Source organism: Dendropsophus ebraccatus, chromosome 10 (assembly GCF_027789765.1).
Source record: "Dendropsophus ebraccatus isolate aDenEbr1 chromosome 10, aDenEbr1.pat, whole genome shotgun sequence".
Taxonomy (NCBI): Eukaryota; Metazoa; Chordata; class Amphibia; order Anura; family Hylidae; genus Dendropsophus; species Dendropsophus ebraccatus.
The window spans coordinates 13,696,132-13,718,541 of NC_091463.1; the positions used below are offsets into that span (position 1 = coordinate 13,696,132).

General features: G+C 46.4%; 1 protein-coding gene across 6 annotated transcripts in view; it reads left to right on the forward strand.

Annotated features, from left to right (window-relative positions):
- The window catches only part of EHMT1 (euchromatic histone lysine methyltransferase 1), an 87,575-nt gene that overhangs the window by 19,415 nt on the left and 45,750 nt on the right, over positions 1-22,410 (forward strand). For 2 of the 6 annotated variants that reach the window (XM_069986513.1, XM_069986516.1), the window contains exon 1: positions 3,797-3,892. The exons of 2 other annotated variants lie outside the window; for them this stretch is intronic. In XM_069986513.1, coding sequence (XP_069842614.1) covers positions 3,818-3,892 — 75 coding nt within the window. In that variant the 5' untranslated portion in view covers positions 3,797-3,817. Of the gene's footprint in view, positions 1-3,796; positions 3,893-7,244; positions 7,314-10,560; positions 10,585-22,410 lie in introns of those variants that run through there. 2 more of the 6 variants (XM_069986514.1, XM_069986519.1) reach the window with 2 other exon arrangements.

A 22,410-nucleotide genomic window follows, 5' to 3' on the forward strand; every position in this document is an offset into this window, starting at 1 on the left:
TGGAGGGAGCTGAAGGTCAGAGTTGCCAAGCGACAGCCCACCAACCTTCATGATTTAGAGAGAATCTGCAAAGAAGAGTGGGCCAAAATTCCCCCTGGTGTGTGCTAAACTTGTGGTGAACTACAACAAACGTCTCACCGCTGTGCTGGCAAACAAAGGCTTTGCCACTAAGTATTGAGTGTGTTTGGCAAGAGGGATCAAATACTTATTTTCCTCATTGAAATACAAATTAATTAAAATATATTCTTTAAAATTATATTCTGGATTTTTTTCTTGATATTCTGTCTCTCCATGTTAGAATATATCTACCATTAAAAGTGCTGAAGGATAGTGTCTTTATTAGTGGGCAAACAAAGAAAATCAGCAAGGGATCAAATACTTCTTGGACTCACTGTATACCTCTAAAATTCTCTGTATTCTTCTGGTTCCTTGTCACATTCAGGCCTGACGGCAGCTCTGTTACATGTATTGTGGGGACCGCTCTCCTCTGGTCAGCCTATGACATCAGGCCTGACGGCAGCTCTGTTACATGTATTGTGGGGACCGCTCTCCTCTGGTCAGCCTATGACATCAGCCCTGACGGCAGCTCTGTTACATGTATTGTTGTGGGGACCGCTCTCCTCTGGTCAGCCTATGACATCAGGCCTGACGGCAGCTCTGTTACATGTATTGTGGGGACCGCTCTCCTCTGGTCAGCCTATGACATCAGACCTGACGGCAGCTCTGTTACATGTATTGTGGGGACCGCTCTCCTCTGGTCAGCCTATGACATCAGGCCTGACGGCAGCTCTGTTACATGTATTGTGGGGACCGCTCTCCTCTGGTCAGCCTATGACATCAGCCCTGACGGCAGCTCTGTTACATGTATTGTTGTGGGGACCGCTCTCCTCTGGTCAGCCTATGACATCAGACCTGACGGCAGCTCTGTTACATGTATTGTTGTGGGGACCGCTCTCCTCTGGTCAGCCTATGACAGCAGGCCTGACGGCAGCTCTGTTACATGTATTGTGGGGACCGCTCTCCTCTGGTCAGCCTATGACATCAGACCTGACGGCAGCTCTGTTACATGTATTGTGGGGACCCCTCTCCTCTGGGGTCAGCCTATGACATCAGCCCTGACGGCAGCTCTGTTACATGTATTGTGGGGACCGCTCTCCTCTAGGCAGCCTATGACATCAGCCCTGACGGCAGCTCTGTTACATGTATTGTGGGGACCGCTCTCCTCTAGGCAGCCTATGACATCAGCCCTGACGGCAGCTCTGTTACATGTATTGTGGGGACCGCTCTCCTCTAGGCAGCCTATGACATCAGACCTGACGGCAGCTCTGTTACATGTATTGTTGTGGGGACCGCTCTCCTCTGGTCAGCCTATGACATCAGACCTGACGGCAGCTCTGTTACATGTATTGTGGGGACCGCTCTCCTCTGGTCAGCCTATGACATCAGGCCTGACTGCAGCTCTGTTACATGTATTGTGGGGACCGCTCTCCTCTGGTCAGCCTATGACATCAGGCCTGACGGCAGCTCTGTTACATGTATTGTTGTGGGGACCGCTCTCCTCTGGTCAGCCTATGACAGCAGGCCTGACGGCAGCTCTGTTACATGTATTGTTGTGGGGACCGCTCTCCTCTGGTCAGCCTATGACATCAGACCTGACGGCAGCTCTATTACATGTATTGTGGGGACCGCTCTCCTCTGGTCAGCCTATGACATCAGGCCTGACGGCAGCTCTGTTACATGTATTGTTGTGGGGACCGCTCTCCTCTGGTCAGCCTATGACATCAGCCCTGACGGCAGCTCTGTTACATGTATTGTGGGGACCGCTCTCCTCTGGTCAGCCTATGACATCAGACCTGACGGCAGCTCTATTACATGTATTGTGGGGACCGCTCTCCTCTGGTCAGCCTATGACATCAGACCTGACGGCAGCTCTATTACATGTATTGTGGGGACCGCTCTCCTCTGGTCAGCCTATGACATCAGACCTGACGGCAGCTCTGTTACATGTATTGTGGGGACCGCTCTCATCTGGTCAGCCTATGACATCAGACCTGACGGCAGCTCTGTTACATGTATTGTTGTGGGGACCGCTCTCATCTGGTCAGCCTATGACAGCAGGCCTGACGGCAGCTCTGTTACTAGTATTGTTGTGGGGACCGCTCTCCTCTGGTCAGCCTATGACATCAGACCTGACGGCAGCTCTGTTACATGTATTGTGGGGACCGCTCTCCTCTGGTCAGCCTATGACATCAGCCCTGACGGCAGCTCTGTTACATGTATTGTGGGGACCGCTCTCCTCTGGTCAGCCTATGACATCAGGCCTGACGGCAGCTCTGTTACATGTATTGTTGTGGGGACCGCTCTCCTCTGGTCAGCCTATGACATCAGGCCTGACGGCAGCTCTGTTACATGTATTGTGGGGACCGCTCTCCTCTAGGCAGCCTATGACATCAGACCTGACGGCAGCTCTGTTACATGTATTGTGGGGACCGCTCTCCTCTGGTCAGCCTATGACATCAGGCCTGACTGCAGCTCTGTTACATGTATTGTGGGGACCGCTCTCCTCTGGTCAGCCTATGACATCAGACCTGACGGCAGCTCTGTTACATGTATTGTGGGGACCGCTCTCCTCTGGTCAGCCTATGACATCAGACCTGACGGCAGCTCTGTTACATGTATTGTGGGGACCGCTCTCCTCTGGTCAGCCTATGACATCAGGCCTGACTGCAGCTCTGTTACATGTATTGTGGGGACCGCTCTCCTCTGGTCAGCCTATGACATCAGGCCTGACGGCAGCTCTGTTACATGTATTGTGGGGACCGCTCTCCTCTGGTCAGCCTATGACATCAGACCTGACGGCAGCTCTGTTACATGTATTGTGGGGACCGCTCTCCTCTGGTCAGCCTATGACATCAGACCTGACGGCAGCTCTGTTACATGTATTGTGGGGACCGCTCTCCTCTGGTCAGCCTATGACATCAGACCTGACGGCAGCTCTGTTACATGTATTGTGGGGACCGCTCTCCTCTGGTCAGCCTATGACATCAGGCCTGACGGCAGCTCTGTTACATGTATTGTGGGGACCGCTCTCCTCTGGTCAGCCTATGACATCAGGCCTGACTGCAGCTCTGTTACATGTATTGTGGGGACCGCTCTCCTCTGGTCAGCCTATGACAGCAGGCCTGTGCGGTCTGTACAGCTGTGGGGACTGATCTAGATTCAGATCACATTTTGCCAATTCAGTGTAACTGGTGTGTGTGTGTCTGTGGTTATTGGTTTAGATTTTCTATGTGAAGTAGTTGGCTTTCTTAGTTTAGGATTCTGGGAGGTTTTCACAAAAAAAGTTTCTAATGTTGGAGCTGTAAATTGGGATGCTGTTGGGCTATGCGATTCCCTGTATGGCTTGTGAAGGCAATGTCTAATTGATATCCAGCTTAGCGCCGGACTTCAGACACCGTGTGGTCACTGACTGACTGTTCATGTCGCACCCTTGCCAGTGTTGCAGCCTTATAGACTTCTATGGCCCATCTCCAGCCGTAGTCTATACTCCTTGTATGAGCCTTGTGTTGTCCCATTCAGCAGCAGCAATAAAACAGTCTAGCAGCTGTATGCAGAGACCAGGACATTGCACCTTTCTGATATATCGGCTCATGTATTTGCCTGGGAGAGGGTGTTCTGCATTGTCACTGCATAGGCCTGTGTGGCCCTTGCTGATCACCAGGGATCTCCCCCATCTCCAGCCGAGCAGCCATGATGTGATTTCCTGCTGGAGGGAAGGAGCTGGCACTGAGCATGCTCCTCACTACTCCTAGTGCTGATGTCCTGGACACACCAGGGTAGGCCTCAGCAGCTGCTGGAGGAGAATCTGATGGCACAGGGGCCTGTGGTGGAGGTACGTCAGCCCATCTGGGCCCAGCTCACCATCCTGCTTACTCTTCTGCCGGATCCCTTCTCAGAAGACTTCTATGTCGTGACTGAAGCCCCTTATGAGAAACCTTCCATTTTTTTCCTCCACATCTATGTTTACTTTTTTTTTTTTTTTTTATTTCTTTCTTGGTGTAGATGGATTCTGGAAAGTTTGCCGTCCCCCCCACCCATCCCAGAGTCATACTTGGAATGAGCGTGTGGCTGGGCAGCGTCTGTCTTATTCATGGGATTGCTAATGTTCAGCGTTTAGTATAGGAGTCTGTTGACCTTAGGAGTTGCAGGGAGGACTTTGTGCCTTGGGGTCTGGTGTAAGCTGATGACATTGAGCCTGGTCTCCTGGTATATGACTGTATATGGCTGCGTATAATCCTCTCTGCTGGCATCCTTCATAGCTCATGCTGGAGGCTTCTGTACTTGAGAAGGAAAAAAAAAAACTTTTATTTTGTATCTGCTACAATTCTCAGTGGTTAAAATTCTTCTGAAGAACGCGTTTCCTTTTAACTCCTCTATGTGTGGCCTCCAGGATTACCCTAGATATCCTGTGTTCTTTTGCTGCTGGTGGTGGAGAGGACTGTAGTGACCAGGGACTCTTTTATTACATGGTCCTCAGCTGGGACTCGCATAGGGATTAGAGGCTGAGACCCTATGAGACTTTTTGGAGAAACTCGGACTAAAAAACCTTATGTATTTATTGCTATATGGCTGAATTCATACACGGCAGATGAGTTCTTCTGAATGAGGCTTTTAGTGATCCATATGCTTGCTGCAGAGTTTAGATGTATAGAGCTGCAAATCGCCCTTATAAACTAGCGTCATAGGAGGAATACTAACAAGACCAGGCAATATAGCCGCCCTTCATCCACCTCTTCATGCTTAGGATGATGGGGGCCCGGTGTAATAACATTACAGGTTATAATCCCTAGATCCAGGGATTTATAGGATAGGATGATGGGGGGGGGGGGGGGGGGGGTGTAATAACATTACAGGTTATAGTCACTAGATCCAGGGATTTATAGGATAGGATAATAGGGGGCCGGTGTAATAACATTACAGGTTATAGTCACTAGATACGGGGATTTATAGGATAGGATGATGGGGGGGTCGGGTGTAATAACATTACAGGTTATAGTCACTAGATCCAGGGATTTATAGGATAGGATGATGGGGGGCTGGTGTAATAACATTACAGGTTATAGTCACTAGATCCGGGGATTTATAGGATAGGATGATGGGGGCCGGTGTAATAACATTACAGGTTATAATCCCTAGATCCGGGGATTTATAGGATAGGATGATGGAGGCCGGTGTAATAACATTACAGGTTATATTAGTCACTAGATCCAGGGATTTATAGGATAGGATGATGGGGGGCCGGTGTAATAACATTACAGGTTATAGTCACTAGATCCGGGGATTTATAGGATAGGATGATGGGGGGTCGGGTGTAATAACATTACAGGTTATAGTCACTAGATCCAGGGATTTATAGGATAGGATGATGGGGGCCGGTGTAATAACATTACAGGTTATAGTCACTAGATCCAGGGATTTATAGGATAGGATGATGGGAGGCCGGTGTAATAACATTACAGGTTATATTAGTCACTAGATCCAGGGATTTATAGGATAGGATGATGGGAGGCCGGTGTAATAACATTACAGGTTATATTAGTCACTAGATCCAGGGATTTATAGGATAATAGGGGGCCGGGTGTAATAACATTACAGGTTATAGTCACTAGATCCGGGGATTTATTTCAATGAAAGATTTAGAGTCAGAAGGAAATTCTCTTCCTAAAATGAGCAAATTGTGTTCCTTCTCTTGGATTTGCCGCCTGCTGCGTCAGCACTGCAGGGTCATAGGCTGAACTGGGTGGACAGAAGTGTGTGTGTGTGTGTGTGTGTGTGTGTGCTCGCTCTTGTGTGTGTGCTTGTGGCTATACAACTACAGATGACACTGATGTTTGTTTGAGGCTTTACTATGTCTAATGGGTTAATATATGGCAGGTGCTTGTAAGCCAAATGTTGGCCCAGAATTTCTAAACCCATGTCTTTCCTGTACCTGTAATCTGGTATACCTGTAGGCGATGGATATGTGTGATCTGTAGTGAGTAGCGTATGGCCGGCTTTAGGGGGACTTGTATCGGGTATTAGCCCAACAACTGTTTTGTGATCCAGGTGTGAAGCTGTTTCCCACTACTAGACGTGTTTTGTTTTTTTTCCTCTTTTCCAACAACTTTTATTTGTTTGAGGTGTATTATGTGTGTGTATATATGTGTACGCATCTGTAACACAGTGGGGATGTATGTATCAGAAAGCTGGGTCACCATGGCCCCACGCAGCACCCCTCTCATCCCTGAGATGATCAGCTGATCGCCCTCCCTGACTTCCATCCTTTGTAGTTGGTCACTTTTCTTTATCTATTTGATAGAGAGCGGTCACATCAGTCACGCTACTTGCCCCCTCTCCTCAGTAAGGTAGGTCCCTCTTCTTTGTTCCACTATTGGATTGGTGTCTCTCATAGTCTGATAGAAATATGCAAGGTATAGGGCTGAGCACATTACCTTCTCATTGCTGGATAGGGAACGGTTAAGTAGGGACCTTTTGTAGCTTTGCATAGTCCTGGTGTACAGAATACACTGTACTTTCCATTCCCTTTCAGCTGGCTTTTCATTATTGAATAGACTAAAAAAAATAATAAAAGTGCAGAAGATTTCCGAGGTATTAACCATTGTTGTCAAGGAAACAGTCACGTCTGCCGCTGCCAAAACGCTCCATCCACAATGTATAGTCTGCAAGTTGTGTCTATAGGTGATGCATGCTGTGATGGTACTACAACTGTCAGCATGCCAGAGATTGTTGGGGGTTGTCACAGGTTGCTAACCATTATCAGCCATGCAATGTGTAGGTAGTTTAGTCAGGATCCCCCCCCCCCCCTTCCCTGTAATTTTTTTGTAAATGTTGGCCTTTGTTTGCATTGTAGAAGGTCTATGGAGTCAGACACAATAGAGTTGTGTGCACTCTCTTAGGGCGGGCTGCGGTGCATTGTGTGGGCTGGTGGGGCACCCTGGAATGTGGCTGCAAAGTCTTGGGCTCAGTAAGAAGCTTCCAGGGAGCAGCACGTGGCGGTGTCATTGTCAGCACCACTGGGCTATATGGTGACGGTGCGAGTACAGCCGGTGGATTAGCTGGTCTGATTTTTTTTTTCATTGCAATGACACTTCCTCCTTTTTTTTTTTTTTTTTTTTTTTTTTTTTTTTTTGTGTGTGTTACTGTTGAACGGCGTGCAAATGGCTGAGTAGCTGTGTGCACTGAGCATGCCCCAAGTCTGGCTGCACCCACAGTGTGTCTGGAACGTGTGTGAAGCTCTTGTAGGCCCGGATGAGGTAGGACAATGCATTTTGATGGGAGCCAGACCAGTTTTTGTAGCATGTTGGGAGCTTTATAAGCCAGGACAGAGGTGCTATGGGGCGGTGTGTCGAGTAGGAGCCGTCTTGTATCGGTATGGGTATAGGTGTCTGCTCTTGGATCTGGTGACTCCTAACTTTGAGGAGGAAAACCTTGTGGAAGGAAATGGCTTCAGCGCTCACCTTCTATGTATCAGGAATGATGAATGCTGTGGCGTCTGCAGATGAGGTGCAGGCATTGGATTTATTTAACACTCACCGGTAAATGCTCCAACTTTGGACCTGGCTTGTCTGCACGCCGCTGCGTATTATCCCTGGTGTCCATCATCCGACGGTCAGACGCGGCCATGAATCCTTGAAGACTCAACTAGACAACTGTGACGCTCAGGTCAAGATCTCCCAGGGGTCGAGTAAGGATGCACGTAACCACACGGGCAACCTGTTCTGGTCTAATGTTTCTTGTTTTAAAGATGGAAACTAAAAATATTCGAAGAACCACTTCCTTCTAAAAAAAAGCACAGTGGTAGACGCACGTGTATTTGTATTGAAGTCAACGAGGAAATCCAGTGCTGTGGTAGTGATGAAGCAATAGGGAATACATAGAGCAGCATGTGTTGGGGATGACGCTGAACTAAGGGTCCTATTAGACGAAGCGATTTTTAATGACTAACAATAAACGATCGCAAACAAGATTATCGTTAACCTGAAATTGTTCACTATATGACACAATGACAGTCGTTAGTTACAATCGATTACAACGATTGTTACTACCATTGTTTACTCTATCTGATCCCAGCAAAAGAAGGAACGACGTGCAATTACACTGAATGATTAGCGAACGAATGTGGGATTACAGCGAATGATTAGCGAACGATTAACAATGATTTTTGGGTCAGATCTAAATCAACGACACACAAACGACTTTTTGATCATTGCCTGCAGTTATACAGGATGATTATCGTTTAAATTCAACCGAAATAATGATTTTCCACACGATAATTGTCCCGTGTGATAAGGCCACGCAAAGTACCATCACCTGATCCATGATTTTCACTAGAATGAACATGGTCTAATGGTGACAATGTTCGGCCCCTATAAGAGTATATATGCCTTTGCTCAGACAGCCTTCATGGTGACTATAAGAAAAGTGTTATGTAAAAGGCGCGTTGCATAATGAAAAGTTTTGCAACTTTATCATATACTTAGTGTTTCAGTAACTCTGCTGCAAACTCAAATACTCCAGTGCTTGTCCGGTCTGAGGGTTTGCTACAGCTGTATGCAGACTAGACTAGTGGCTGTGCAGGCCGCAAGTCTGGGACAATCCTCTGTGAGTTCAAACAAGTGCAAGAAGCTGACAGACGTCCCGATTCTGTCCAATTTGAGGCCTCTGGAAGTAAAGATGGATTCCATTCGCTGTTAGCAAGCAGAGATATTGAAGGCGGTGAGGAATTTAATGCAAGATATATTAAAAAGTGTTAAGTATTAAGAACTTTTCTCCCTCTGCGATATTTTAATTTTTTTTATAGAAATTTGCAGAAAAAGGCGAAGACATTTACAAACCGGGTTCAGCTGTGGTGAGACTACAACTCCCAGCAGACCCTGACATCCAACTTTAGGTCTACAGATCGGAGACCACAGTTGTAAGGGAAAGCACTAAAATCATTTTTTTTTTTTTACATATACAAGGGACTTCTAAAAAGTTTTGATCAGTCAGGGTCTATATTACAACCCAACAAATGACTAAATTGAGTCGGAAGAGCGGCATGCGGCTCAGTGTTTGTGTCTATGGAAGTGGAACGGTCCCATAGATTTTGAGTCTCATAATAAAGTCTGGAGGGAATAGACTAAGTGCACACTTCTGCTAACTTGTTTTAATGATCGGTCGAGGTCTGTATTACACGAAGCGATCATCAGCCGATAATCATCTTATGTAATAGAAGGCATCGACTAGCTGACATGAACGATGTCGGCTGATCGTTGCTATCTTTTGTCTTTCAACATGTTGAAAGACAAACGAGTGATATAGCAGCGATCTGCTGCCGTCACCCCGTGGAAGAGGAGCGGCGGCAGCAGACCACTGCTATCTGCTGTGGGCTGCCCGGACGATCAAGTGATCACCCGGGCAGCTTCCCGCGCTGCTCCCCGCACTTAAAAAAGTGGAAGTGACTTGTTCTAGTGATCGATGGTGGCCTCTTTACCCAGACCCCAAATAATCAAAACTTTTGCCATGTCAAAAGTTTTTTAAAGTGACACTGTAAGGTAGGGTCACCTGTACAGCTTATAGTTAGGAGTTGTGAAATATAATCTACTTGTGCAAATCTGCAGGGAACAATCCACCACGTGTTCGCTCCCTCCTAGGATGGGATGTATTATTAAATCCCCTAATTTCCTGGACTTGTGGCATCCCAGAGATCAAGCCCCCACAAGGTGTATGCCTTTGCTGTATAAGATACAATTTTACAGGAGGGAGGGGGTGGTGCTCTGCTTTTTCTCAGAGGTAGCACCATTCTTGTCAGTTGGCCATGACTGGTATTGCAGCTCAGCTCTATTTAAGGGACTGAGGCTATATTATCAGTCAGTGACCAAGGGTGTCTCTGTTTTTGGGAAAAAAGAGCCTTTTATTCTCATTTAACCTGGCTTTTTCATTGTTTCTTATCCGTCTGGTTTGTTTGCCATTACCGTGTCGGCCTTTAGCCGTCATTGGAGAAATAAATCACTTCGTATGTAGAATATGTAAGCTGGGGACTACAATGATGCGGTGGGGTAGCAGGGGGTCCACCACCACCCAAAGTTCTGAAGAAATCAATCTCACATTTCCTGAAACTAAATTTACTATCACGTTCTAGGTATCTGGTTGGGAAAGCTTTGATGCATTTGGGGTCCTTTCTCCAGAACATATCATTGCATAATGTGACCTTCCCCGCACATGGCTGTCTATAGCACGTTGTCTTTATTGTGTCACCTCAGGTCTTTGCCCTCTTCTCTCCTCCTCACAGAACACTTGAGGATTTGTGGCTTTCTTTGCAGTTATCGGAGATGGCTGCTGATTTGAAATGGTTCTCCAGACATGTTTTTTTTTTTTTTTTTACTGCGTTCATTTTACCTATAGAGGGAGCTAGGTCATGTGACCCGTTGAGGAGGCTTTGTGGGCCAAGGAAGAAGAGAAAGGCAGGAGACGTTCCTGAGGCCTGCGTGTCTGTGACTCGCCCCGGGGGAGGCTGTGCTTGGCTTCTAGAGTCTAGTGTGTCTGGTAGGTGCTGAACTCCAGCCTGTGACTTGCTGATAAGTCTTGAGACATTGCACCGTGAGAAGACCTTGCATATGGCTTGGATCAGGTCCCACCCTCAATATCATGTGTTTGTATGATGACCGGCAGCTACCTAATTCTTATTTCTGACCATCACCCATCTTAGCAAACGTCCTGCATGTCTAGAAGTTTTTCAGAAATATGGAGAAAGTCTTGTTTTCTATGGACTTTGTTATGTAGGGACGAGCTCCCTCCTCCCTACTTGACGTCTCTTGCTGGTTGTCTCCAGCTAAGCTAAAACTCCCAGCACCTATTCGTTGTGATGGAGAAAGTCTTTTCTATGGACTTGGTTGTCTACAAATTGTAGCTCCTACGTGACGTCCCTTGCCCTTGCTTTCCATCTATTGCAAGATGACAACTCCCAGCATGCCCTGACAGGTCCTCACTTGACTGTTGTATCTAGATGTTGCAAAACTACAAATCCCAGCATGCCCTGACAGCCACAGGCTTGGTGCATATATTTTACTAATAAGAAGTTTTGTTTTCTATACCCTTGGTCATGTAGGAATTGTAGAACCCACCTCCCCACTTGACCTCCCTTGCCGATGGTCTCTACATTTACAACCCAAGGCTGTCAGAGCATGCTGGGAGTTGTAGTTCCGCCACAGGTCAGATACCGCTATATTTGATTGTGAACATAACACGTAGGGAGCGTCTCTTGTCTTGACTTGAAGTCTTGTCTGCCTGCTGGAGGGAGTATATGACCTGGTTCCTTCTCGAGACCCAGGGATTCAGCGTTATGAATGAACACAGATGTCGTCTGATGTCTGAACGACGGCTATCCTCACCGCCATGGAGCCGCGGATTCCACTCCTTGCTTTAATTATGTATTTTATGTTTGCAAAACTAGGGCACAAGTCTTGCAGTTTCCATGGTGTTTTATAGCACCCCCCCCTTCATTTCCTTTCTTTCTATACCTTCCTGTAAAATGCTACCATTCAACATTTTATCTATATCCCCCCCCCCCCCCCGAATGACAAATCGCTGAAGCTGCAGATTGAAGGATTTGCTCTATGCATGATATAAGCCGACATCTTGTGCAGAGCTGGCATTAATATTTCATGCGATAGGAAGATCAATAGGAATGCATAGGAGCCTTTGTTGGGAGGGGGTGCTCATCATCCTATATGAAAGCGTCTTCGTCTTCCCCCCTAGTCCATACAAGTATGGATAACACCACTATCGTCTTGGATCCTCCTTGTGATCCTCCAAGGGCATCTATTGAATTTCCTTATTGATTTTCTGCTGGGACTGCGATATTGGGTCAGCAGAGACCACCGCAGTCAGTAGTATTGATAGTCCAGCTCTTTCCTTCATCTCTCTCTATTGTACATGATTTTTTTTTAATTATAATAATTTTGCAAGATGATGTAGGGCTGGAGCTGTGGGGATTGTGTGCAGATGAAGGGTAGCACTAGCCCAGGCCAATGTCATTGTGCAGGTCTATGGTCTATGCACTTTTGCTGCCAGTAGAAGACAATGAGGTGCCTGCACCGTCTGTGAAATGGCTGCTGATCAGAGCCGGCTCGAAATGGTCTCCTATGTGCTTGCATGGCCAGTAGAAGGAGCTCTATCCCACACAAGCCGTGCACATGTCTCCACTCACAACCTGGCACCGTCTCTGCTCTTGGAGGGTTCTTGGAGGGGCATCACGTTCATCCAGGTACAGTATTGTGCTCTCTAAGCCTTGTGAAATCTTCTGGGCATGGGCGGCTTTTTGCACACTCCGGGTGGAGGCATCCAGCAAAAGGGGAAAATGAGGCTCAAGCATTAGAAGTGTTGCAGGCCCTGTTGGCATTTTGTCTCCAGACAGAGCAGAGCATTGAGCAATAAGGATGCGATTGTTTTCTCAGGATCCGTGCTCTCTGTTGAGGGAAGGGTTTCAGGTCTGGAGGAGACGGCAGTGCTGAAATCAGTCTGGTCCTTGAAGTCAGGGATGTAATGCCTGGTCTTCAGGTCATTGCTTATGAAGGGTATGCGTGCAGAGACCAATAAAGATACCCCTCCACCTGGTCAGGGGTGCCCTGGGGTGGAGCAGCACAAGAGATGTTACTATTATAGCAGGAGCTAGGGATCCCTCTACATGGTGAGGGGGACCTCAGGGTGGAGAAGCAGAACAAATGTCACTGATATAGCAGGAGCTAGGGATGGCCTCCGTCTAGTCAGGGGTACCTCTGGGTGGAGCAGCAGAGGAGCTTTCACTGTTGTAGCAGCTACAGGGTTCTCTTCACCTGGTCAGGGGTACCCGAGGGTGGAGCAGCACAAGGGATGTTACTGTTATAGCAGCGTTTGCATATTCAAAATGTTCAAGCTGCGGCCTACCTTACATCAAGCTTCTTTAGGTAGGGCTGTGGTTCTTATTTGCAAAAAAAATGATCTTTTTTTTTTTTTTTTTTTTTTTAGGGGGGGGGGGAGGGGCACCTCCACCTGTCCACAGGTTGTATGTGGGAATTGCCACTCTGCCTCATTGACTTAACTAGAGCTGAGCTGCACTACCAGACACAACCCAAGAACAGGTGTAACGTATGTAAGAATCCATGGTTTCTAGTGTAGGCCTACAGATATATGGTTGGTAGGAGACGCCCCCTGAGGAAGCGTAGCCACGCGAAACGTGCGTAGGGGTCAAGTACTACCACACTGCCATGGGTGAGTCAATATGATCTGATAGATTTGTGTTTACAGATAGTGGCCAGAGTCATGTTTTATTCCTATTTTGGGAGGCCCTCGATTATGTATTAGAGATAGTAACACACAATTGACTCCAGACATTAGGCATTTTTAACCTAGTATTTCATGAGTAGAAGCGGTGTGTTTGTAGGACGCCATTTTGCAATCTTTTGTAAAAAAATGTTTGAATTATGTGATACACGTTGTTTTAAAATTTTTATGTGAAAATTAAATTATGAATTTCAGCTGAAGCCTTGTTTTCGCTCTCTTTGTATACTATAATTTTTAACATAATAGGCTTTTTTTATTGGATATTTTGTATTGGGTTAAGAAAGATATGGGTATAAAGGAATAGACCCATAATTGACAATTAATTGCTAATACACATTGGAACGTGTGTTTGTAGATAAGGTGGTTACCTGCGTAAAAAATGTTTTTGGCCTTTTTCATGGCCACCCTGTCCTTATAGTAGCCTTTATCTGGCAAGGGTTTGATGCCCGACCATCAGTACAAAAAATTCTTTGGACCTTATGTGAAATATATTACAGAATAGTACAAATAGGCTATCGATGCTTAAAGGAGAAGTCCCATAAAATCGAAAATAATAAACAAAATGTACTTACCAATCCTTGTGCCTCATAGTGCTGCTACCGAGTCTAGGTGGCAGCCGCCGGCCTCCTGCAGCTCTTCCGGCGGAACAATCGCCCACTCAACCAGTCGGTGACTGGGGCAGGACACCGTCCAGCCAGAAAAGTTGGGTACGTGACCTACCTGATTTCAGCCAAAAATGACAGCCGGTGATCGTCAGCGGGACCCGCGAACGCCGCAATGGAGGCACAAGGACTGGGAAGTATAGTTTAAGTTCCTGCCTGCCTTGCTTTTTTTATTTTCACGGCAATTTCCTAGAAAATGATTTTATTATTACTATTTTAAGTACAGGTCAAGCCCATTGTAATTCTGCCATAGACCTTAAAGGGAACCTGTCACCCCCCGTGCCGGGGTGACAGGCTCCCGACCCCCCGTTAGAGACCCCTATACTTACCTCATCCCGCCGGGTCCCGCTTCTGGATTCGGTCGGGTCCCGGAGATCTCAGCCGCTGCAGCCCGGCGCGCGCGCTGAGAGATGAGTCCAACGCTCATAGAGAATGACGGAGCGCTGGACTCTCCCGTCATTCTCTATGGGTGTTGGACTCATCTCTCAGCGCGCGCGCCGGGCTGCAGCGGCTGAGATCTCCGGGACCCGACCGAATCCAGAAGCGGGACCCGGCGGGATGAGGTAAGTATAGGGGTCTCTAACGGGGGGTCGGGAACCTGTCACCCCGGTACGGGGGGTGACAGGTTCCCTTTAATGGCCCTTTTTGACCTCGCTGGAAAAAAACAAATTGCTGTATATTTTTATTCTCTAGGATATTGTATGTATTTTATTTCAGTGGTCTATATTTTTCCTGACAATTTTAACCATATTTTCTCTCCAGGGTTTTCCGCTCTTTCCCTCACTCGAGGCTTCGGGCCTCCTGGGTCTTAGTGCATATAATGAGATTCTCCTTAGGCGGCTTCTCTCCATATACATTCTTATCGCGTGTTGCCGTACAGAAGGATTTACCGGCCGCCTTCAGCTTTCTTAGCCGTCAGAGGTGTATGTCAGGAGGGTTCCCCGACACTTAGAACTTTGATGAAACGCTACTATATGAGCACACAGCGGTATATGTCACCCATGGGCTCCCATGTTAAGAAAGCGTATCCTGTGATGTGTATTTGCGTGATGCCTCCCAACCATAGTAGCCGCTTCTATTACACTTGGCTGAAACTTGGAAAAACTAAATAAAAAATTATATGAAAATATGTATTTTTTTAATATATATATATATATATATATATATATATATATATATATATATAGTTTTTTAAAGAAAAATATATTTTATAAATTAATTTCGTAATAAGCTTTAGGGGGGGAATCATCAGTATACAGCATGTGCACCACCATTGTTTACAGATCAGATGTAGTGGTGATGTTGACTACAGAAACATAGGGAGCAGTCGTCTGCTTTCTGACCTGTCTTTAACGTTTCCAAGGTTTTTCGGTACCCCTTCTGGACATGTTGTATCCTCACCTATCTATATCCTATAAATAACAGCCCATAGACTATATAGTGTAGCACAGCCATCTGTTTTGTTCGATGATGGACCCTGTGCTTTGTTAGCCAACCCAGTCTATTTGCCACCAATCGCAGTCAATGTTTTGGTCTTGTTTTTGCAGTTTTAGGTCCTTCTGAGGCGCAGATCCCTTGCCCAGCTGTCCAGCGTTCTCCTGGGCATTGGTCAAAGACCTGTATGACGTATATGTGTATATGATGTATGTGTACTGTACACCGTGTGCTCGCACTCTCTGGAAGCAGCTGAGGTTGTGGAGCATTTGGCCCAGCATCCTGCCCTTTTTCTCACGTGTTTCGGCCCGTGCTAATCCCTTCCACCTGGTTATAGTGGTGTGACTATGGCCGGTCATCCACTCTGTAAACAGTGCAGTGGGGAAATGGCAGCGAGTCAGGAGAGCATGCTCACTAGAGGCCCGGAGGAGGGGGGAGGAGAGGACGATGATCTAATTCCATGCAATCCTTGAGAATGACGGCAAAACAAGACCAGGCATTATTTGTAATGACAGAGCAGAAGCCAGGACTTCAAGGATTTGTCTGGCTAGGCCGAGGCTTGCAGTTTACTTCATGACTCCATCACTGTGTCCTGCAAGAAGACGTCAGTCTGTAAGGGCTTTCTGCTGCCGTGTTTTTTTTAGTTATTTTTTTCATATCAACTTCTACACGTCGGCAACCTCATGTAGCATTACATTGTGATTGTATGTTGCTGTAGACCCTTGTCGTATGCCCCTATATAATGTGCATTGGGTGATGAGTATTTTGGGCACCCCTTGGCTTAGACACTACTTTTGTGTCTTATAAAGGTCTCGATTCACGACAGTCCAGTCTCGCTATCCACCCCCACTGTTGTAGGACACATGACTTTAGGAGCATTGTGTTATTTTAAGGCTCTCTAGATGACACATGAAGATTATATTTCCCCCTCCAGACCTAAAATCTATCTGATCAACCCGAGCTGTGAACTTGCTAGCATGCTATTGTTCCCTGTTATCAGCCCTAACTGTAGTGCTCTTCATAGAGATGGCTAGATCCCCCGCCCACAGCTCTATCTCATATATCTCCAGTTCTGAGAGCATTTACATAGCAAGAGATGATACCAGCAGCTCAGGAACACCTTCATGTGACCTGCCAGACGTCAGCGGCCTAGTCTTCAAAGTGTTAAAGAGTAGAAAACAATGCTCCTGGATGTGAAGACGCTTGACGTTGGTTTCTCAGGAGGTGAGGTGCATTTGAATAGAACTAGTGAGGTGTAAGATTGATAGCAAGGCTGGTAGCAGATGACTGGTTTCCTAAGTTCCTGGTAGCAGACGTGTAGGGTAGGGACAGGGACATTCACATCAGGCCAGTCTCTCCACCTGATCCAATGATATGTGGCAGGCAACTTCAGTCCGAGAGCTGTCAAAGCCTGAAAGTCCATAGAAGAATCCTACATCTTGGGTGTTATAGGTTGTAAGTATATCTGCAATGGTCGACTTGTTCTAACCTATGATCATCTTAATATTATGTAGGGTTCAACAAATCTAATATATATCCTTTAAGTCCTAGTAGCCATATGGGCAAGGAACAGGATCTGTGTGTGGCTTGGATTCTCCCTCTGACCCAGTGTAGTGTAGGGGTGACACAATGTAGACTAGATGCTAAAGGGGTTCTTTAAGGGGCCCCAAGTCCTCATCACTTTCTAAAATACTAGAATCCTAGACGGGAACGAAGTCCAGCGATAACCTAGCACTTATAGTTTCCTTAATAGATTTCTCACTTTTTGTTTTTTTATCATTTACATCAAAGAGACTTATTTGTTCTTCAACCGGGTCTTAAGACCCTTGAATATTAGTTTAGGGCGTCAAACAATCGTATTGTAGGTGCTGGGCTCATAAGACCTTGTGGACTAACCGGACTCTTGTATAAGATTGTGAATGTGTTATTCTATCATCCTAGCCTTGCTTTAGATCATTTCTGTAAGATTTCGGGTCTTCTATGAGGTTTACCACCCCTTTTGTCCTGTTATTTTGAGAGGTTTGAAGCCTCCATTCCTTCCTTGTCCTCAATGTTTCCTCCTCTTCTTTGTCTGTCCGGCACATTTTCTGTATCGGTGATAATGAAGACTATATCCTTGGCTTCATCCATCTGATTTGATGCGTAGGATACATAGGATTGTCTGGGTTAAATCTTGCCATGCTCCAGGTTTGTGTTCTACCCTTCTCTTGACTTCCTCTATTGAATGTCTGTGAGCAGCTCCTGTTTCCAGCACAAGGCAGCACTGAGGACAAGGCTCCATGTTTGCAATCTTTATGCTTTTTTTTTTTTCTCTCTATTACTTCTCCTCCTTGGAAGATCCCAGAAAACAGACGAGTCATCTGTCTTTGGCGGTGGTGCACACGTCTGTGGAGTGAGCCCAGCACAAGGGCTTGGTGATCAGTGGTAGGAGACAGACAGGGGAAGGTATCGAGGACTTTTATTATGAAAGCAGACAGTGCCGTGCAGTTGGCTTTTGTTGGGTCTGATCTATCAGCCGACATTATCCTGGGAGGGTGCGGGGCTTTTCCCCCCTTCCTGCCAATCACAGGACGGCTAATGGGTACTGGGTAGACTGAAAACAGAGGGGTTACTTTGCTTTTGGGGGATGATTGAAGGTATTGCATTAAGGAACAAAGTTGCAGGCAGCAAGTTTTTGTTGATTTCTGCCTTCATGTTGCTTTCTTTAGAAGAGGGGGGTGGATCCAGCTTAAGCAAGATGGTGAATCCTATTGGGGGGGGGGGGGGGAAGTTGTTTGCATTAAGTTTACCTTTAGCATTAATATTTGTGGGGGAGGGGGGATGTGGTTTACATGAGTCAATGACAAAATAACAGGTTCAAAAATATCCAAGGTTGGAGCTTGAGAAGCGAGCTCTTCTATGTCAGGTGGTTGTGCTGGTTGACCCTGGGCTCTCACAAGGTGTATGAGAGGTTTGGAGACCAATCTAGACGCCACTGTCTGTGTTGTTCACTGCAGGAAGGAGCCTGGTGCCCTTGATCATTTCCACAGATCTTTGGACCTGAACACCCTGCAGGCGGCGGCTCGTGTACATGGGGGCTTCTGCGTCTCCAAGGCCCACAGCTGCCGGCTCCCGGAGCTTGTAGGCGATTGTTGGGCCTTTCGGGTAAGATTCACTTTGTCATTGCAGTAATTTGTCATTTTATCTTTATTTTTTCAGTCTTTTAATAGATTTGTTGTTTTAATTCTCCTTTTTTTTTTTTTTTTTTATTGCGTCTATAAAATCCTAGAGACCAGACAACTAGACAACCTGATTCTCTGGCCATGACACAAGGCCAAAGGTTGAAGTGCAATTTTTATTTTAAATAATAATTAAAATTCTTAATTCTTAACCCTCAGCATGTTTGAATTTTTTTTTTTTATTTTCCTTAGCTCTATACGTCATAGGCTTTATTCATATCCAATTTTTTGTCGCCTGTATAGCATAAATTCTGAAAAGATCCCAATGTGTAGGTGATGACTCCTATGGCATCTGTTAAATGGATATATTACGAAAAGCTGGGAACAGTTCATGACATATCCATTAAACGGCTGTGATGGATGCCGGACAGTGGTATTTATCATCCATTTACTGGGTATGTTGTTAAAGGCTATGCACGGTTCATGACGTCTAACCTGTAATTGGAAGCAGTGACGAATGCCGAAAGGAGAAGAGGGAAAATTCAGAGAGTTTGGGTTCGCGACACCCTTGAACGCTCTTGCATTTGACTCCTGGTGTCTGGAGAAGATAGATGCAGCCTATGGCTGTATCCATGTTTTCCAGGACTCCCTAGGCCTGCATCTATCTTCTGCAGCCACTAGTAAACAAATGCAAGAGCGTTTAAGGGTTTTCGCGAACCCAAACTCACTGTAGTTTCCAGGGCTGTGGAGTCGGAATCAGAGCTAGTTTTGGCTGGAGTTGGAGTTGGAAAAATTTTTCGACTCCAGCTTTAAAAAAATCTTAGAACAATTTAGAATTGAGTTTTGATATGAATTTTATAAGTTTTGCTCATCAATACTTATTATGAGCAACATTCTAATAGGACACTGGCCTTATTAGATAAAGGTGGTCGGGGAAAATTTGTCGGTCACTATTTGGGAGATCTGTGCTGTTCTCTTCCTGGATGCTGGATGACTGTATATGAGCAACAGTGTAATATGGAGATATCCTGTGTAATATAGAGGAGGAGGAGAAGACATAAGTAGTGTAGCAGTAACCTCTGTCCTCAATGTGGTGTTTTTCTTTACTGTACTATGGCTGCAGCAGGGTGTGTGTGTGTGTGTATGCATGCATGCTATGGCTGCAGCAGGCTGTGTGTGTGCTATGGCTGCAGCAGGCTGTGTGTGTGTAAGCTATGGCTGCAGCAGGCTGTGTGTATGTGTGCTATGGCTGCAGCAGGCTGTGTGTGTGTGTGTGTGTGTGTGTGTGCGCGCGCGCTATGGCGTGCCCCCACATCCACAGTGGCCCCTCTATATCACTATGTGTGACCCCTCTATATCACTATGTGTGACCCCTCTATATCACTGTGTGACCCCTCTATATCACTGTGTGACCCCTCTATATCACTGTGTGACCCCTCTATATCACTGTGTGACCCCTCTATATCACTGTGTGACCCCTCTATATCACTGTGTGACCCTCTATATCACTATGTGTTACCCCTCTATATCACTATATGTGACCCCCCTCTATATCAATATGGCTGGCCACTATATTACAGGTATCTGGCATTGTTAGCAGTGTTTCTGTGTGTATAGTGAATATTTGGTTAGAAACTAAAAGACCACCTGCTCCTTTTAGTCTAGTTGTGAGTTGTTCAGGACATGGGGGCTGGAGACTGGCTGCATCCACTGCACACACAGGAGAAGCTGCTTTATATCTTTCCTTATTCCCTCAGAATTCGCCCCAGGATCATGTAGGACATTAGGGAGAAGCTGCTGAGCCAGTGTGAGAAATAACTTCCCTGGTATATGACCGGCCATTTACGAAGGAGTCTGAGTCGGTCCTGATAAAATTCAGGAGTCGGAGCTGCGGCTTACCGACTCCACAGCCCTGGTAGTTTCCCTCATCTTTAATGCCAGACAATGGTATCCATTACCCAAAGACCACAATGGCATTTATATAACAGGTCTGCTTTTTACATGATCCGATACATGGAATTGGCTTCACTATTTTATTACTCTATACCTCATTTTTTATGGACTTAAAGGGTCATAGGGACCTGTGATGCTTTCTGGTTGGGTCATTTAGCCCCTGGTTGACCTGAAACTTTGTAGTATACAGGTTCAGTCACACTAGAATGAATGGAAGGCTGCGGCCCTGATTAAAGGTGATCGATAAGCTGAATTCTGTGATTTCGGCCTGGTCAGACCAATGCCCCCAGGTTGTGATACTTCATCCCATCTTGACCTTTGGCATAACCTACTAGTCGCCTAGCTCCAGCTCTTCTTCCCCTGATCTATAGACAGTAGGTGTCGGCTTCTTAGCAATGGGACCTGTAACATTTTTGCAGATTTTTAGACGTGAGATCAGATCCCTTTTTCTTGTGTAATCCGCCGTAGCTCTTGTCTGCATGTGATTTATCGTCTCCTTGCGCTGAGCTGCAGACATGTTTTATGAAGCAGGATGTGCAGGCCGGGGGGTGCTATCTCTGTCTATTCCTCTCCAGAAATCTTCAAGCATCTCCTATACTTCTACCTTTCTGTTTAGTAGTTTGTTTTTTTTGTCCTCACAATGAGGCCAAACCACCCAGCTGAGGAGTCTGGACTTTCTCTCTTTCACAGCATTTAGTGGTATGTTCTAGGGCTGGGCGATATGGCCTAAAATTTATATCACAATATAATTTGATGCATGCACGATATAACGATATATCACGATATATCAATTTTTTTTTGTGTGTATACAAATTACAACACTTTAAGAATTTTTTAAGATGTGTATTGTATAACAGATCTTTTTCCAAACAATGTAAAGATTAAGTGTTAGTAAAACACAAAATTGTTTAAAATAAAGTGCCAGTTATCAGCCCCCCTTGTGCCAGTCAGCCTTTCCCTGTGCCATCAGCCCCTCCTTGTGCCAGTTATCAGCCACTCCTTGTGCCAGTTATCAGCCTTCCCCTGTGCCATCAGCCCACCCTGTGCCAGTCATCAGCCCTCCCCTGTGCCATCAGCCCCCCCTTGTGCCAGTTATCACCCCCCCTTGCCAGTCATCAGCCCCCCCTTGCCAGTCATCAGCCTTCCCCTGTGCCAGTTATCAGTCCTCCCCTGTGCCAGTTATCAGCCCCCCCCTTGCCAGTTATCAGCCCCCCCCTTGCCAGTTATCAGCCCCCCCCTTGCCAGTTATCAGCCCCCCGTTGCCAATCATCAGCCCACCCCCGATGCCAGTCATCTCCCTCTCCCCTATGCCATCATCAGCTTTCCCTATGTGCCAGCCAAGCCCCATGCCATTGCCACATCATGTCCCCCCAGCCAGGGCCATCATCAGCCCCATGCCATAGCCATCTGCACCCCCCGACCCCTCTGCTACTTCCCTTTCCTGCAGGGCTGGCTGATGGAGTCCGCGAGGCGAGAGGGGCCGCGTCTTCTTCCCAGCATGCACTGGGAGAGACCTGATGTCACACGCATCGTCAGCTAGCTCGCTGACGATGCGTGAACGGAAGGCCCTGCAGCGCGGTACCACGGAGCGGTAAGTGAGAAGCTTATTCACTACCGCTCCGTGGGCATGTATCGCGATATGACGATATGCCGAAAATCTATATCGTCATCCAAATTGATGACGATATTTTTGCATATCGTTCATATCGCCCAGCCCTAGTATGTTCCCAGTTTAGCTTTTTACTGGTGTTTATGCTTCTATTCTGTGACTTCAGTCTTCGGATATACTATCTTTCAGCATAATGTTAGGCTGCTGATCTATGGGTTGTGGACGGTCTAGTGCA